Below are 19,002 nucleotides of genomic sequence, written 5' to 3'. Positions count from 1 at the left end.
TTTCAGCCTTTCTCTCTACACATGCAAAATCTCACTGGACTAAATACATCTTATCACCTTACCTGGTGGGGGCATGCTTTTGTTCTTCTTCCTCATCTGTGTCACTGCTGATGGTGATGACGCTGACTGTGGGGCTGGGGGTGTCAGGTATGACAATTGTCTGCCGCTGACGCTCCTTGGTGGTGCTGGAAGCCACGTCACCCCACCCACATGTGACTGAGGTGCTGCAAGCAGGGCTATTGTGTACCATTGCACAACGGGGAGGTGTGTTCTCTTTGACTCTCTTGGATCGCTGAGGAGAGGTGATGGTCTGGGAGGAGGAAACTTCGTAGGTGGACACATTTCTGGAATGACACAGATACACACACTTAGAGAGGACTCTAGACCACAGGATCTTTTCTTGAGGATTTCAAGTTCTAGACTCCCAGATTCAAAATCTAATTCTTAATGTCACTTTTGTCTCTTTGTCATATTCCGCATTTGATGAGCTGCCAAGTTCTGCTGGGTCTCCTCAATAATATTTCTTACATCTGTCCCTTCTTTTCCAATACCACAGCATTCATCCCAACCTAAGGTCTCATTATATTTAGCTTCAACCATTGTAGTAACTTAATTAATCTTCCCATATCAGATCTACCCCAAACCAATTACATCCCTCACAGTACCACAAGATAAATTTTACTTTTGCACAAATCTAATCAGATCACCATCACTCAAAATTCTTCAATAACTTCCAATTACCTTTAAAATAAAGTCCAAAGTTCATAATCTCACAACTGTCCTTTCCAGTCATTAAAAACCCCCCCATCAACCAGAGAATGCTTTTCTTGGTTGGCAAATCTTGAACTAAGCTTCAAAAGAAGTATAAGATTTGGTTTTCAGAGAGGATGAGTGAAGATAACCCAGAAGTCTCATCATGAGCATTTTATAGAATCATAACATTGGGAGTGACCTTGAGAAATATTCTAGTCTAGCCTCCTTCATTTTCACACATTCTTTCTGGTCCTATCTTACCCTAATTCCTCCAGTCAAACTGACTCCTGACATGGATAAGTCATATAGGAATATGAACTCATTCCTCTCAATTTAAAAACAAGGAAGCTAAGGTAAAAGCTTACCCAAATTCATGCTGGAAGTAAAAGTACGATTGTGAATTAAACCTAGGTATTTTGCCTCTAAAACCAACTTAGATTCTACTGTACCAGACTTTATTTATGCCTGTGCTCAACCTGTTTTCTCCGTGTGTGTGTATATGTGTTTTTGAATCTCTCCCTTGGGTTTGCAAATTCCTTTGAGAGCAGGGATTGTCTATTCTGGCCTTGTAATTCTGTCATTGTTTGGCCCATCAGTTATTGAATTTTAGGTCTTTATACTAAAATATACAAAATCTGGTGATTTCTAGATAAGCCTTCTTTTTTCCCCCAGAAAGGGATGTGATCTTGAAATCCCTGACCCCCCCCCCCTCTTCACCTCTATGGTTGCTTTTCAGTTATTCAGTTGTATCCAATTCTTCATGATACAGTGGACCATAGCATGCCAATACTGTTCATGCTTTTTTTTGGCAATGGAGTGGTTTGTTATTCTTTTCTCCAGTGGATTAAGGCAAACCAGCAGTTAAATGGCTTGCCCAAAATCACACAGCTAGAGCTAGATCTGAGGCTCAGATCTTCCTGATTTCAGTCCATGCTTTATCCACTGAGATATTTAGTTGCCTCAGTGATCAAAAAATTTGGTCAATTTTAAATAAGCTTTATTCCTCCCGGGGGAAAAAATGTGATCTTAAAAATCCCAGCTTAATCACTTCTGTTAGCTTTCTTGGTTTTATTGAAATTAATTTGGAGCTTGTTGCTTTTGGTCTTAAGTGTAACGTTTCTCCAGGTTCATAGATTCAAAACTGGAAGGAACCTTAGAGTCTATGAAGTCAAATCTCATTATTTTATAGAAATGAAACAGAGGCACAGAGAAGTTGTGACTTGCTCAGAGTCATGCAGCTGTCAAGTGTCTTAGGCAGGATTTTAATGCAGGTCTCCCTGGTTTAAGTCTAGTGTTCTCTTTGTCACTGTTTGCTGACTACAGGGTGTGGTAGAGAATCATGAGTAGATGTAGCTGAACAGTAGGGCATAGGCTACTGGCAATTCACTTGGCTTCTTTCCAATCTGAATTGGAAAAAAGAAAACTGGGAATAGGGCGCATTGAAAAAACAGGTCTCCATTAAAATCAGGGCTTGATGTGATTAACTATTTATGACAAGTAAGTACATCTTAAAGTAGGGAGAAAAAGTGACTTTTTTTTTTGACATTTCAGGAAAATATCCTTTCCTGCTTTCCCTATGTCCATATTGGATACCTACAGGCATACCTGTGCTGGTAAAAGAACAATACCAACCAAGAACAAGACCCAGACTAAAGAAACCATGTATTCCAGAATACACTTTGTCCTTAGAGAGTCCATCAACATCTTGATGGTCTGCCAGGGAATGAGAAGCCAGTGAACAAGAAAATCAGTGAAATTTGACTAATTTTCTATTTAGCAGTTACTGGCTATGCTATGATTTCCTTTTATTTCACTAATGAATATGTTTTTACTAATGTCTTTAATAATATTCAGTTAATGTTCTTTGAATGTGAAACTTTATATTTGTTGTTTTTCAGTTAAGACTGTGGTTTCATTTGAGGTTTTCTTGGAAAAGACAGTAGAACAGTGTGCCATCCTTCTCCAGCTCACTTTTTATAGATAAGGAAACTGAGGTAAACAAGGTGAAGTGACTTGCCCTAGTAAGTATCTGAGGCCCATTTGAACGTGGGAAGATGTGTCTTCCACACTCCAGGCCCAGAACTCTGTCCACTGTGCCACCTAGCTGTGCCTACAACTCTATATTTGGTATTGCTCATATTTCAGTCCACTAACATTTATGAAGTGCTCACTATGTCCCAGGCCCTGTGCCAAATTCTGAAAGCCCTGTGTTATTATTTTAATTAACCTGTTGAGGAAATCTGAGAGACTGAACAAGAAATGTGAGATAATAAATATCTCGCAAAAAGTGAAATAACAAATTTAGCAAGATATAAAACTCACAAACATAATCAAAACTCTTATGTGCTAACAATAAATAAGAAAAACTAATAGAATAGGAAATATGCATAAAATATTTGGATATGAATTTACGAATACATATAAAAGGATAATTACTAAATAGTTTTTGCAGAAATAATGAAAAAATTGAAGTAGAAGGATAGCTCTTGAACATAGGACATTGTATAGGGCAAGATAATGTAATATAATAAAAATGTCAGGATCTTTCAAATTAATTGATAGTTTCATTGCAATGCTGGTTGAGATACCAACATAAACCAGGCAAAATCACAAAATTTATGAGGAAAAACAAAGAAGAAAAAATCTCTGGAACTCTAGTGAGAAGAGTGAAGAAAGAGAACTTGCCTTGTTAAGACTTCAAAGCACATCAAAAAGCAGTAATTATAATACCCATGTAGTCCTAAGAAAACTCAATAAATGGAGCAAAATAGAGATCCCAGAAAGAGGACTAAATAGAGGTCCCAGAAAATAGGGCTAAATCTCCATAAAAGGGGTGTATAAGCCATGATGATGATGTTGATGATGATGATGATGACAATGACACATCTCAAGGCATGAGATATTACACCCTGAGGAAAGGAAATCAATGTTCAATGAATATTGCTTGGAAACTGGAAAGCAATATGGTAAAAATAGGCGTTTAATCTCATACCTCAATGTTACATAATAAATTACAGCTGGTCTAGGAGTTAAAGATAAAAAAAGTTAGAAGAAAATGATTAATGCAATGATCTCAGTTGTGGAGGCTGAGACAAAGTCTCATCTAGTGAATAAATGGAAGAGATTATTAGGAACAAAGTACATGAATCTGAATATGTAAAAGTGAAAAAATAGTAAAAACAGAAAACTACAGGAATAAAATTTCTGTGGTTAATCTATCAGATAGAAGTCTGACATTCATAATCTACAATGAACTGATCTAAGTTTATAAGACAAGACTTACTCCTTCAAGTCTATTAAGTTGGCAAAAATAAAAGTGCTTGGGCTGGCAAAACACAGGTACACTCATACTAATGTTGGCAGAACTCAGAAATGAGTGTAATTTTTTGAAAAGCAATCTGAAAGCACACAATTTGAGTTACAAAACTAATCATTCCTTTTGTCCCAGTAATCCCACTACTGGGACTATACCCTAAGGAAATAATTAAAAACAAAAAGTACATTTACAGCTACTTTATAATATGAAGAACTGGAAATTCAATGGTTGGGGAATGTTTTTGGGAAAAAAAAGATTATCAATGCAATGAAATACTATTGTGCTGCAAAATGACAACTGTGAAAAAATACAAATATGGAAAGACATATGAATAACATAAGGTGAAGAGCACAGAACTAGAATAGTATATATACTTAATATGTTTATATAAAAATCCACACATATACAAGATGTAAAAGAACCATCAAAGAAATTAGGCAAGGGACATAAAGTAGATGAGTGTTATGGTTATTGTTACAGTACTTTATATTATAAATAATTATGACTACATAGTTCTGATGGGTTTGGGAGGATTATTTCCTTTTTGTTTGCTTTTGATGAGTGTTGTTAAGTTTAATAGATAAACAAATACAAACAGATTGGGAGAGGATATGGAGGAAGTTATGGAAATGTGATTGCTGGTATTGATATGTTAAGGTATTTTTGGTCGTATAAATACAAAATATGTTCATCTTGTTTTTCAAAACGTTCTCAGTCTTCCTCTGAAGCCTCATGATGGTGTGGAGATGATCCTTGGGTCCTGGAAGGCTGTGTCAGTAAAGTGCAAGCTCTGGCAGTTTCTACCCATGCTAAAAAGTCTTCTCTGCCCGGCCTGATGCCAGATACCCAGTCCAGCTAAAGTTCTGCCTGGTTAAGTTTGCAGAGATTCTTCACTACCAAGTTGGCTACGAGGTGATTAAGCTATTGACTTATGATGTGCACTGGGGAAAGGAGTCCTACACTGAAATTATATACCTTTTTGAACTGAGAAGTTCATAATAAAAATTATTCTTTAAAAAAGTTCTAATTAGCTTGGAATGTATGATCATGTCCATTAGCAGGAAATTACTTTGTTTAGTTTCTCTTGGCTCTTTCTAGATCTAAATCCTCTTAACTAAAATCTATGATAACCAGAGCCAAAATATCATTCCTCCTTTTCAGTTTGCTTTCATTAAAGCACTGGTCTTAAGAATAGGCAAATTTTGCAAGTCATTCTATGAAATGTCTAAGAAGTGACTGATAGTGCACATTCTATGTTAAATTGGCTCAGTGGGAAGGATGATCTATTGGCAAAAACTCGATGACGTCTGTTCCTCCTCTGCCTAGTTAGGCTGAGAAACTGTACAGGAGCTCACAAAAGACACTAGCAGGGTATATAACAGAAGGACACAGAGGCAGTAGAGACTCCCTTGGTGATCAATCACACAGATGGGTGGTCATGGGCCATAAAGTAGGGAATTCATAGGATCATGGATTCAGAGATAGGAGGGAGGGACCTCATGGTCAGATTTAAACCTCTCACTTCACAGATGAGAACACTGAGCCTCTGAGAAAGTATATGATTCCAGGTTGGGACACTCCATATTCACTAGGCTTTGGATTTTTTTGGAGGGCGGGGGGTTGGCAAGGCAATGTGGTGACTTAATTATTAAGTTGATGTTGAATTTGAACTCAGCTCCTCTTGACTCCAGGATCCGTGCTCTATCTGCTGTGCCACCAAGCTGGATTTAATAAAGGAAAGAAGCAAGCTAGGAGGAGTTATATTGGCATATAAATGCCAATTATATGCTAGGTATTACGTGCTAAGTGTTTTACAAATATTATTTGAACTTCACAATAACTCTGGGAGGGTTGAGGAAACAGAGAACGAGTGGTTAAGCGACTTATCCTATCTCTAGGCCCAGGGTTTTATCTATTGTGCACTTAAAAAATGAATATTTTTATAATTATACTATAAACTTTGTGACCCTAGGCAAATGAAACAACTCAACCTTGAATGGAGAGAAAACATGGTATAGTGGTTAGAGAGATGCCTTTGGAATTTAGAAGATCTGAGTTCAAGTCCTACATCTATATCCTTAATTCTTTAAAGACAAATAACAAATGAGCTGTTCATCTGCATTAGTGAGGAAATTTTCCACACTGAGAATTCCTTAACTACTGAAATTACAAGAAAAAAAATAGTTTTAGTCCTGAACATCAATAGAAGAAGACAATTTTGTGAGGGATTCTTTATATACTGAGCCTCAGGACTGCTTGGCATCTGAAACTCTGGATGGATTCTGAGGTTGATATTCCCCAGTTAGCCTAAAGATGATTTAGCTGGGTTAGTCATACACCCTAAAATTTGGGATCTTTTCTAGTTAGGGCCTATTCCCTTGGGCTAGAATGTAAGTGAACTAATTTCTGGGACAGAAGAGTGGGGTTATGTTGTGATCATATTCCACTGCTGGTTTGACTGTTTTGCATTCCAATGATGAATGGGTTAAATCTCATAAGTGGAACATTTTCATTATTTTTTGTTGTTGCATTTTCTTTTATTTATTTTTATATTTTTACCCCAGCCAACTGCAAAAGCAAGTCTCAGCATTTACTTCCAAAACCCTAAGTTCCAAATTATCTTCCTTCTTCTCACCCCATTACTCCCACTAAGAAAGCCAGTTACTTGGTATAGGTTAAAAATGTGTGACCATGAAACATATTACTACAATAGTCATATTCTAAAAGTAAACATAATCCCTTCCTCACAAAGAAAAACTTCAAGAAAAATAAAGTGGGGGGAAAAAAGTATGCTACAGTCTGTATTCAGACACCATAAGCTTTTTCTTTGAGGTGGATAGCATTCTTTATCATAAGTCCATCACAGAAATGAGCATTATCATTATAAAAGATATAATACTTGCTTTTTTTAAGCACAGCAAAGGTGACATAGTGATTCAGATCAAGTCTGGTCTTAACTATGAGCAGAATACATTTTTGCGTCTAAGATTCAGAAAATACTGACTTTATTTTCTACTTTTTTCGATTAAAAATTTAATTTCAAGAAAAATGGATATGAATGCTACATTACACTAGTGATAATGATTATAAACTATGTGACAGCAAGGGGTGGAACAGACTGGGGAAAAAGGTACAGGGAGCTGGTTATTAATCTCATTTTATTGTGCAGTAGCACTTTTCTATTTTTGAAAATACCTTTACAAACATTAATCCATTTGATCTTCACAAGAAGATGGGGGGGGGAGCACGGTTAGTTCCTCAAGGAGAAATGAAGAAATTGAGGCACAGAAAAGTTAATTTTCTTTTCACAAGCTTATACAGAGTTAGTGATAAAATCAGCAATAAAGACCAGGTGTCTGGGCTCCTGATTGTGCTGTGCTGTATAAAATGTCAACTGCACAGATACCTCAGAAGGGCTGTGGTCACGGGGTGGTCCGACAGAACTAAAATGCTGTCCTCTGTGAAGAGGAGACCCAGATCAGGAGCTGGAAATTTCTGCTAAATGTAAATAAATTTGGCATCATAAATATTGAAAAAGCAAGAACAATGGGCCATAAACTCATTCCAAAATGCTATACATTCTCAAATGAAAAGATAAAATAAAGGGGGTATGGATCCAACAGCTAAGAGGGAATGGGTCTTTCTTTCCTTTTAGCCAAAGGTTAAAGAAAAGTAGGATAAAGAACTGTTTTGATGAGAGAATAAGTTAAAAGCTACCAAGACAGCCTAAATGTAGAAGAAAGGAGTAGAATGAAAATGAGATTCTTGTGGAAAAGCCTAGGGGAAAACTGCCTTGACTATTGGGCTGATGGCTGTTCAGAGAAGAGTTCAGATCAAAAATCAAGAGGAGTCAACTTGACCCAAATGGGAAAGGATGCTGTTACTCACTCCACATCTCAGAATAAGGTGAAGCTACAGGATAATTCTCAGCCTTGGAAGAAGAGTTATACATGATGATCCTAATCTCAAGAGTCTAAATGAAAATCTGATGAAAAAGAGGGAGGAATAACAGGAAAAATATAGGACAGCACAGGACGTTCATATTAACCTGTGCCAAGCTGTGAGTAACGATTTACCTCAACCACATACTCTGTACCCTGAAATTCTATCACACCTAAGCTTAATAGTTCAGTAATGACTTGTGAATTAGCCAAGAAGAGTACTGCAAGAGAAGAGAAAGTCTGCTCAGGCTTAAGATAGAACTGCAGAGGTGGAAGGGAACTTGGACTCTTTCCCTGAACAGGAATTCCAGTTACAATCTTTGAAAAGAGGTCATCCAGGTTCTGACTGACAGTATAGGGAAATTTATCTTATTACAAAACAGCTCATTACACTTGGGAAGTTCTAATTGTTAGGATGTTTTCTCTCATACTGATGTGAAATCTCTGTAGCTTCCACCCATTTTTTCTAGTTTTGTCCTCTAAGGCCAAGAAGAATTCATTTCTCTTCCATGTTAAGAGCTCCTCCAGGACTTGAAAACAGGTGCCATTTATGGCAAGCTTTTATTTCTTTAGGGGAAACATTCCCAGTTGAATAGCCAATCCCCCAATAATCCTCATCTCCAATCTTCCACACCCCCATCACTATTCTCTATGTACAATCAAGATATTTCAGTCCTTAGAGGAAAAATACAGTGTCCAGATGTGGAATCGTCAGAGCAGAATACAGTAAAATTGTTACCTTCCTCATTTTGAATAACATTTATATATTAATCTAATCTATACTCACAATGGTATTTTTGGCTACTATATGATTCATCTTTAGTTTGCAAATCTACTAATATTCCAAGAGTTTTTTTTTAAACTACTGTCAAACCATGATTGTCCATGAGTACAGCCTTTTTGAACCCAAGCAGGGGGAACTATCTAAAGACACACATGCAGAGGAACAGAGACTTCATTAATCCATTTATATTTTTAAAACAGTTGTACAAAAGATGGAAGCAAGGTCAGCTAACAGATGAATACAAAAGTCCTACAAGAATAGAATATAAAACACTGTAGCCCAGAATGAGCTTCAGCTGGATTTGAAAAACTAAGGACAAAAGGACTTAAAAAAAAAGCTATATTGGAGAAAGGAGGAAGAAAGAAATGAGGAAACTATTGCTCAGGGTGGCTGGGTCAATAATAATGGAAGATTGCAAGACTACCTTCTAGTATAACTGAATCAAAATGGATTTTAAATGTGAAGTACTTTGTAAACCTCAAAATACTGGATATATGTCATTATTATTATTATTATTACTCATTTTATTTCTGCTTTCTTTGTCAAGAATGATTTTTGGATTAGGGTAGAATAAAAGTGGTTAATCGTGAGTTGAAGGGGAAGTGAGATATGACTTTATCAAGAACAAGTCTCCCTATATAGCTCATTAATTTTTCTGACAGGATTACTGATTGTAAACAAGGGAATTCTGTAATTATAGTTTACTTAGGCTTTTCAGCAACATTTGGAAAAAGTCCCTAATGTCATCACTGTGGACAAGATTAAGAGATATGGATTTGATGGCAGTAAATTTGGTAGATTAAGAACTGGTGGAATTACAGGACTCCAAAAGTAGTGATTAATGGACTAATGTTAACTTGGAGGGAAAGACCCTAAGGGAAAACTCCTGGGCTCTATCCTTTCTGTGGTGCTCTTTGACAGTTTTATCAATGAGAGATAAAGGTATGCTTATCAAATTTTTAGATGATAGAAAACTGGGAAATAAGGATGCAAGAATATCTTGCTGGAGCTTTTTTTTTTGTGTTGGCAAAGAACTGGAAACTAAGGAGGTGCTCATCAATTGGGGAAAGGCTGAGCAAATATGGCATATCAATGAAAAGCTACCGTACTTCAAGAAATAATAAACGGGATGATTTGGGAAGACTTGTATGAACTGAGGCAGAATGAAGAGAGATTTGGTGAACAATTTATATAATAAAACCCTAATTGTGAAAATGAACAATTTACTTAGGAACCCTGATCAGTGCAATGCTGGACCATGACTCCGGAGGACCAGTAATGAATGCTGCTTGCTTCCGGATGAGGAGAGATGACGGACTAAATATAAAGAATGAGACACTCATGTTTTGGATATGCCGATGTAGAAATGTTTTGTTTGACTCTGCAAATGGATTACAAGCTTTATTTTTTTGGGGGGGGTGAAATAGCACAGGGTGGAAGAAAAAAATGCTTGAATATTGGAAAAATCCACAATCTTGCTAGGGTTCAAATAGAATATACCGGGGACGGATTGATCGGAGATTGGAACTTCAAAAAAATCAGCTTCGCAAGGAGAAGACGGAATAGTTCTGTCTAGGCGCCATTTGGGGTGCAAGCCAAACTCCACGGCTGGCATTTCAAGCCCGCCTCCATCCGGGTGATTGCAGTTCCCGCCAAACTGCCCACCTCGCTGCCCCCCAAACCTGGCAGCGCCCTCCGTTCCGAGGCCTCCGCACATGCCCCCCAGAGCTCTCCAGTGATGGGTGCCGTTTCTCCACAAAGGCCTCCCCACTCCCGCGAGAAGGCGAGCCCCCGGGGACCACTGCTCGGGGCTGGTCTGGAGGCCTCCGCCATTTTGAGGCCCGACTGGCGGGGGGGGGGGGGGGGGGGGGGGCACGGAGCAGACTCGCGCAGCCGCAGACGAGGCCCGGCGCCACGCTCACGCTCCGGGCGGGATCCGGGTCTCCCGGGGCCTGGGTGACGTCACCGGGAGCGGCCACGGGGCGGGGCTGCGCCTTCGAAGGGCACAGGAACCAACCTATGATCAAATTGTCCCCCCCTCCCCCGCCCCGGGCCTAACACGCTCGAACAAAAGTTGCCCCAAAACGCAACTATCGACACTCCCAAGCACCAGAAAATCTGCTAAGGGGCAGGTGTATGTAAAACTAGTCGGGACCCCTCCGCCCGCGGCCCACTCACCTGGCCGCCGCCTGGTGCTGCTTGTTCTTCCGCGAGGACGTCGTGCCGGCCGGCTGCTGCCTCATCACGTGGGCCACCCCCACGTTCAAGGGCTGGGCCGCGGGCAGGGTCACGTGGCCGGTCAGGAGCGCCGGCTGCTGCATGATGGGGTTGTAGTGGCTGCCGTGAGCATGCGTGTTCCTACGGGAGCGGAGAACATGCCGCTGCCTGTGAGTATTGCAATCCAAACTCGTCATGAAATAAAGCATTCACTCGAGGTTGAAGGCGCCGCTCACCGCCGCTTCCGGGTGAGCTAGCGCGCGTGCGTGTGGGGGGAGGGGAGCGGATGACGTCATCCCACAGCCCCCCCCCCCCGGCTCCCTGCTGGCTGCCCACATGCAGGGCTGCCCCCCCCATTCATCCTGGACAGGCGCTGCCAGTATTTGTTGGCGGGAATCGCGGGCACTGGCACTTAGTTGGTGCGCAGAATTCCCTTGATTGAAGGAATGGCTGAAAAAGCCCCGGAGGGAGAGGATTTTTAGTTGTTTTTTCTTTTTTGCGAGGTCATGGGGTTAAGTGGCTTGCCCAAGGTCACACAGCTAGGTGTCTGAGGCCGGATTTGAACCCAGGTACTCCTGACTCCAGGGCTGGTGCCATATCCACTGCGCCACCTAGCTGCCCTCTCAACCTTAACTTTGCTTTTTTTGTTTTTTGTTTTTTGTTTTTGGCAAGGCAAATGGGGTTAAGTGGCTTGCCCAAGGCCACACAGCTAGGGAATTATTAAGCGTCTGAGGCTGGATTTGAATCCACACAGCTAGGTAATTATTGCCCGAGGCCGCATTTGAATCCACAGCCCCCTGGACACCCCAAGGACAAAGAACTTTAAAAGGGAACTCCAGTTGTCCAAATTCAGTGAGTTGGGGGTGAGGATTAGGGTTACTTCTAAGTTTTTTTTTTAAAAATAAAGTTCTGAATAAATAACAATAGTATATGAGCCACATCTATGAAAATTGGAGATAGTAAACTTCTGCAGGAAAGAGTTCTTTTATATTTCTTAATGTCAAGCTTTACGACTTGTTAGTATAGTAGTACTCCCAAAGGAGGGAACCAAAAAAATGAGAACAGCTATGTTCAGAACTTGGTGAAATCACTAATTTATATATGGCCTAACATTTCATTTTTAAAAGCCAAAAATGGGAACAGTCATGTTCAGAGTTTGGTGAAATAACTAATATATGTGTGTGTGTATATATATATATATATATATATATATATATATATATATATATATATATATGCTATAAATATCACTAATCCCTTACCTACAAGCTAATTATGTCCTAACGTTTCATTTTTAAAAGCCAACTGTTTGGTCAGAGAAATAATTTCCCTTACAGAAAGTGTTAAAATGTTAGTGCCCAGATTCTTAGTTTAGCCACATAAGACTTTTTAAACCTAAAATGTGTCTAAAAATGCCATACATTTATAAGATAAAAATAGAGCATCTGTTTTCAATACTAGTAATTAAATTATAAATAACCGAATTTTTCTTTAATAATGATGTTTGAGCATAAGGTTTAATTGGAGAAAGATGAGTTGGTAGATGTTTATGGAGGTATTAAGAAGGGTTTTACTGCTTTCCCTTAGTTCTTTTTCTTTCACTTTAAAATTTATAGGTTTTCCTTTTCCTTCAATAGGTATATCATAAATATTATATATGAAATGCTTATTAAATTATTATTTGGGTTGCTTTTTAGTTCACAATGAAAAACATACAAAGGGTTTGGGTTTTTTTTTTAAACCTCCTGTTAAGTACAGTTGCAGCTTTCTTCAGTCAACCTTTCATGGGCTCAGAGAACAGATTTAGAGTTGGAAGTGAGATTAGAGAACATTTAATTCAATTCTCTTGATGTAAATGAAGAAACTAAAGGCAGAGATTTTGGGATTGAGCCCCAATTGAGAAGCCAGAAAGTGGAGTGTGTGAGAGGGAGTGGTGGGATAGGGTTTAGAGTCCATTGCACAATACTCTTCCCTTCCTTTAAATCATAGGCAGTCTTGCCTCCTTCTCAGAAGTGATTTACCCAAGGTCGAAGGGAAGACATTGACCTCAAACCCAGTCCTCTGGCTCCAAATGCAGTAGGCTTTTTACTAAGTTATGAATGATGAAGAATGAAGAAAAGGGGACAATTATACTGCATGTTTGGAAAGATGTTGAATGTTAAGTAGTCCATATAAATGAGATAGCTTTCATATAGTCAAAGCATTTTAGTTTTTCTTTTTTACTTTATTACTTCTCTGATGTCTATTGTCACTCCTTATGAACTATTGTCTTCAATACCACATGGTTTAAGTCTCATCACATTTGTATGTATAGTGATACCAAAGTAACTAATCCAATCCAGTTCAATCCAGGGTTACCCCAATCATGGAAGCAAAGTACTTGAGCTATAGGAACAGCAAGGTGTCTGGTGCTGTCAATAACCTCAAGGAGGGATTTACATTTCTCACTTTCTGGCTTTTTTTTTTTTGTTAGATTTTTACAAGGCAAATGGAGTTAAGTGGCTTGCCCAAGGCCACACAGCTAGGTAATTATTAAGTGTCTGAGACCAGATTTGAACCCAGGTATTCCTGACTCCAGGGCCGGTGCTTTATCCACTGCGCCACCTAGCTGCCCCCATTTCTCACTTTCTGGACCTACCTAGAAGAAAGAGTATTAAAGTCTGGAGGGGTGAAGGCATACAATTGAATTTCTTTGTCTAGACCTTATACTATGGCTGTAAACATGATCTTACTAGGAAGGTCAGAGGGTAAGAGAACCTAGTGGGCAAGACTTGTTTTGCTTAGCACTAGAATAGCTTGGGGAATTTTGTTACTTGTCTATTTACCTTTTGTGTCTTAGTCTCTGGGTTATACCCATTAGCAAAGGTGAGAAAAATCAGAAAGTGAGGGGTGTGAGGGGGAGTGATGGGATGGGGTTTAGAGCCCAGTGCACAAGAACATCATTGGCAGGAATGCTTCCTGCTCAGAATTAAAAAGACAATAAGACTAAGAATAAAATAGCAGCTTTGGAATAGTTTGAAGAAATTAGCTTTATCTGACTCACTTATCCACTAAAGTGGAAAAAAAAGGCAAGGTTGACAGAATTGAGGAGTTTGGGGGAACATAACTTAAGAAAATTAGGGGGTAGAGATAAGTAATTATTAAGTGTCTGAGTCCGGATTTGAACCCAAGTACTCCTGACTCCAGGGCCGGTGCTTTATCCACTACGCCACCTAGCCGCCCCTAGAGATAATTTTTGAAAAAAAATGTGGCTCTTCTTAGTAGGAGGCAATGCTGCCTTGGATTTAAAGGGACCAGTTGGGAAGGCTCTCCACTGTTGATTCATGTTGGATTAAGGATCAACTTCCTCTTAGAAAATGCAAATGTTTTCAAGAGGGATGACATATTGTGTTCTAATACTAGATGACAGAAATTATTTTCTATTATTAATAACACATTCTTAATTAGGATCCACGTTTTTCATTTTTTCATTCAGGATCTATCCCCTGTATGTCTGTCAGCCAGTCTCAGAAGGGCACAGCTGATAGTTGAGATTGCTCATTTCCTCCAAGAACATGGTTCCCTACTTCCCGACTAGGAGACCTTACTTCTTTTTAGAGTGTAAACAGAATCTATTCTAAATGAATTCCAGCCCCAAAGCATTAAGGCCATGTCCATTGCAGTTTTGGGTAGCTCAGTTCATGAAGGAAAAAAATCAACCAGAATGGTCTGAGTGGGGATGAATTCCTCAGTCCAGATTGCTGGAGCTGGCTGAATCCCATCCCAAGCCACATTCTCTGCAGGGGAGTTGAAGACTGTTAGCCATCCTCCCACCCCTATTAATTGTTCACCAAACAAGGTTGATTTCTCTTGTCAGGGACATTCTCTTTCAAAAGAATATTTAAGATATTCAATGACTTTATTAGATATCTTTGGTAACTGAGAGAAACCACAGACCATTATTTTATTATTAGCCTAATTAATACATTGATTATTGATTACCCAGAAACTCTGTCTCTCAGGTTTTTCATTTATCTCATAGATAATGAACTATTGACATACAATAACTGGAAGACTATGTGAAAACAGACAAAACTTTGCTAATTCCTCAAATTTGCCTAGGACTGGCCTTAAGTGAGTATGTGGAACTCATTTGTATTTCCTATGAAACTGTATGTATTAACATGTCTTCCTTCTGGAAGTCAGTATGAGTTGGGTGAGATTGGGGTAAAAAGGTAATCTGTGTGCCTTTGATAAGAGAAGGACTTGACAATGGCTTTTTGGAAAATGTCTCCTATAGGACTGATCTACCTTTATACTCAAGCTATTTGCAAATGATGATATTTTAGGTGGAAGAGGGGTTCTAGGAAGATATTAGTAGTTGGGAAAAAGGGAAATGATGAGAGAAGTCTGGGAAAGGATACAGGCAAGGGAGGATGGTGACTTCTTGGCTTGCTAGTTGGCTCAGTGGTTATGGAGAATAGAGAGAAGCATAAGTCTCTGTAAAAACCAAGAATGACCTCTCTCTGAAGGGAGAATTAGTAATGGTGTTGTATGCAAAAGAATCATAAAATTTTAGAGTTGGAATACTCACTTTCCAAACAGCTTCTCTGCTATATGGTAACCTAGAGGGTAGGAGTGAAATTAATTGTACCAGGAAGAAGCAAAATAATATTGGCTTCCAGGAAGCAGTGTAGTCCTGGTAAAGTTTGGAGAACATGCTCTCATGGAAAGGGAAAAAAGACTGGAGTGGTCAGGAAAGAGAAGGGGAAGTAAAAGGAGATAGAAATAATTGGTTCTGTCATCTTAAAAACAGTGAGATATCAAATTAGTTCTTGGATTGTTTTTGGATCAGGGGAATCACGTATTAGGGACAAAATATCAAGTTTAATATGGTTGAAATGTGGTAAATATGACTCTTATCAAGGTATGACTATAATGAGACTTAAAAAATTCCTACACTAAACATTACAGAATTTGTGTTCAAAGGGGAATTGTTCCCTTCCAAGTAAAGATCTGACAAGGCAATGATATGCTATGGTTCAAAAATGATTTGGGGATTATTTTTATTGGGTTAAATCTTTGTCTTTTCAGAAGAGATTTATAACAGGCTTTTGTAACGATGTTCAGTGAATTAAATGATCAAAAAATGAGGTGTGGCCATAAAGCAAAGGGATTTGTTGGCTTTGAAAATAGTTTTTAAAGGGAAATTCCAAAATGGAACTAGATTAAGTGTATAGCCTTCCAAGGTGAGTACTTTGAAGGATTGCACCAAACTGAATGTTATAATAGACTGACAAAAAAAAAAATCTGTATTGCCATGTAATATTTTGTGCTTCTGCCTAATAAGGCACTTTGCATATAGCAAATTCATGTGTTGAAGAGCTTAGTAACTCTGTTCAGAAATCACCCCTTTAATATCCATAATCTTTAGCATTACAAAATGCCTTCTTACCTCCAGTCTGCCAATTGCTGGGTCCCTGCCATGGTCTCAGGAATCACAGTGGCATGCTGTACCGAGGTATGTGTGGCCACTCCAGTCAGCTGCTGCCAGGCAGGGGGGAGCAAGATCTGCTGGGTCCCACTTGGCCAGGCCTGCTAGAGAACAGAAGAGATGTTCCATCATTACTTGTCTCCATCAATTAACAAGTACTGGTCTGAGTCTAAAGGAGCTTGTTATCCTTGGGGGTGATGAACCCAAAATACCACAAAGTACTACAGCCTGAAATCCTCAGGACTGGGATAATCTGGAAAGAAGGAATAGATCAGGATGGGCTAGATGAGGGAGGACAAACTTTGTTGAGGAAGAGTCCTTTGAATTAGGCTTTGATGGATGGGAAATATTTAGTTAATAGTTGTAACTAGCACTTTAAAGTTTGAAAATACTTCACACATGTAATCTCAATTGATCCAGACAACAACTCTTTTTTTAAATTTTTTTAGATTTTTTTTTTTTTCAAGGCAGTGGGTTTAAGTGGCTTGCCCAAGGGCACACGGCTAGGTAATTATTAACTGTCTGAGGTAGGATTTGAATCCAGGTACTCCTGACTCCAAGGCCAGTGCTCTATTCACTGCGCCACCTAGCCACCCCCAGACAACAACTCTTAAGAGCATGTGCTATTATCATTGTTTAGATGAAGAAAATGAGACAGAGAGGTTAAGTGTCCTAAGGTTAGGGTCAGCCAGCTAGTAAATGCCTTAGACAGGATTCAAACTCAAATTTTCCTAATTTCCAAGCCCCGTTATCTATCCCCCCCCCCCCAATTCATCTGTGTAGAATAGAGAAAGGCAAAGACATTTCAGATAGCTAAAGCAGAATGGATTCCTGGTAGGAATGATGATAATAGACACAGGTGACAGAGAAGAATTTAACTTGATTAGAGAAGAGTTCACTGGTTTAGTGGGAAATAAGATTAGACTGGTAGTTTAGATCTAGATTTTGGTAGACCTTAAAAATTGGGCATGAGAAGTTAGGCTATATGCAGGAGGCAATAGGGAACTAATGGAAGCTTTGAGGAGGTAAATTACATGATAAAAGGGACATTTTTAGGAAAACTTGTTAAGCAGATGGTTTTGGAACTAAAAGGGAAGAAAACTTAAGATATTTCCAAGAAAAATGGCAGGACCTGATAACCTATTTAGAATCACTGTGTTGGGACCTTTAAAAAATGATCTATTCATGAAAGTTTGTTCTAAGAGATTTATTTTTCTTTTTTAGTCAGGGAGGTATGGGGGAAAATGCTTGACAATTAAAAATTAATCCTAACCTGTTGGAAATAACTTGAGGATGAGGAGCACTGAGGCCCATTGAGGTTAAGTGACATGTCTGTGGAATTATCACCTAAGTAGATTGTGGAAGAACCAGGCCAGAATTGAGGTGCTAATAAAAGGGAATTGAGAAGAGACAGGAGATCACAGAATACACAAAGAGATTCTTGGGTAAAAATCCTCATAGGAGTCAGTAAAGGAAATGGAACAATTAGAAGTGAGAGGAGAACCAGGATCAGTAAAGTAGATTTTCACAAAAGCAAGGAAAAGGAAATAGTTAAGAGATGGAAGTAAGAGTATGAGAGTTGAGAATAGCCAATTGGATTCTCAAACAAGGAAATGAATAGAAATATTTGGAGGAATGGTTTTAGCAAAAGTATAAAGCTTTCATGACTCCTGGGATTTAGAAAACAGATTGCATATAAGGGAACAAACAAAGCAGAAGGAAGGAGATGAATTAGGGGAGAAGAAAGATGGAAGATTTGGCAATTTTTTGGTAGAACAATTTTCAATTTCTTTTCCAATCAAGATATCAACCTACAATATAATTAGTTGACATTAAATATATAGGATTTAGAAGAAAATGCAAAATGATTAAGAACTATAGATCACACTAATATAGATTAAATGACCATAAAATGATGGTTGAAAAAAAGCAAAATGCTAATCACAGTTAATAGACATATTTTTCATGCAGAAGATCTTTAGAGGCTAGTATAGTTTTAAATTTCTGAAAGTGCCAGCACTGTTCTATAAGAATGATTTTTTTATTTTATTCTTTCAACAACCCCCTCCCACTCCTTATTCTGTCCCTCTCCCTCAGCTAGACTTTATTCCAAGGTTTATAAGCATCAAGCAAACAAAGCAAAACAAAACCCTTAGTCCTTTTCTCTTGAATGATGACATTAGATTTTATAGAAAGAGGTTAAAATGAAGTTTTAAGGAAAATGAAAGACAATTTGAACATATTTCTTTAAAAGATTTCATTGTAGATCAGAATGTGATTCATGAAGCACAATCTAATCATTACTAAAAGAATAATGCTGGTTTCTATGATCAAGCTAATGTCCTTTTACTCAGAGGAGGCACATTTATTTGTTAAGCTAATAGGGTCTTTAAACAAGATTCAAAAAAAAAGATGTGTAAAAGTGACATTGGACAAGACTAATGGTCAGCCAGGGACAAATGCCCTGGCTCAAATTCTCTGTTCTTCACAATACCTTTCCAGGGCACCATAGCCTGAA

The 19,002-nt window shown here is 38.7% G+C and overlaps 1 protein-coding gene across 9 annotated transcripts in view; it reads right to left on the bottom strand.

Annotated features, from left to right (window-relative positions):
* The window catches only part of HIPK2 (homeodomain interacting protein kinase 2), a 240,281-nt gene that overhangs the window by 28,624 nt on the left and 192,655 nt on the right, over positions 1-19,002 (bottom strand). For 6 of the 9 annotated variants that reach the window (XM_074193565.1, XM_074193563.1, XM_074193569.1 and 3 more), the window contains 3 exons: positions 16,446-16,588; positions 10,973-11,152; positions 63-344 (listed from right to left, as the gene is read on the bottom strand). In XM_074193565.1, the coding sequence (XP_074049666.1) occupies positions 63-344; positions 10,973-11,152; positions 16,446-16,588 (605 nt within the window). The remainder of the gene's footprint in view (positions 1-62; positions 345-10,972; positions 11,153-16,445; positions 16,589-19,002) is intronic. The other 3 variants (XM_074193564.1, XM_074193568.1, XM_074193571.1) reach the window with 1 other exon arrangement.

Source organism: Macrotis lagotis, chromosome 7 (assembly GCF_037893015.1).
Source record: "Macrotis lagotis isolate mMagLag1 chromosome 7, bilby.v1.9.chrom.fasta, whole genome shotgun sequence".
Classification (NCBI taxonomy): domain Eukaryota; kingdom Metazoa; phylum Chordata; class Mammalia; order Peramelemorphia; family Peramelidae; genus Macrotis; species Macrotis lagotis.
This window is presented reverse-complemented; position numbering and strand designations above follow the sequence as displayed.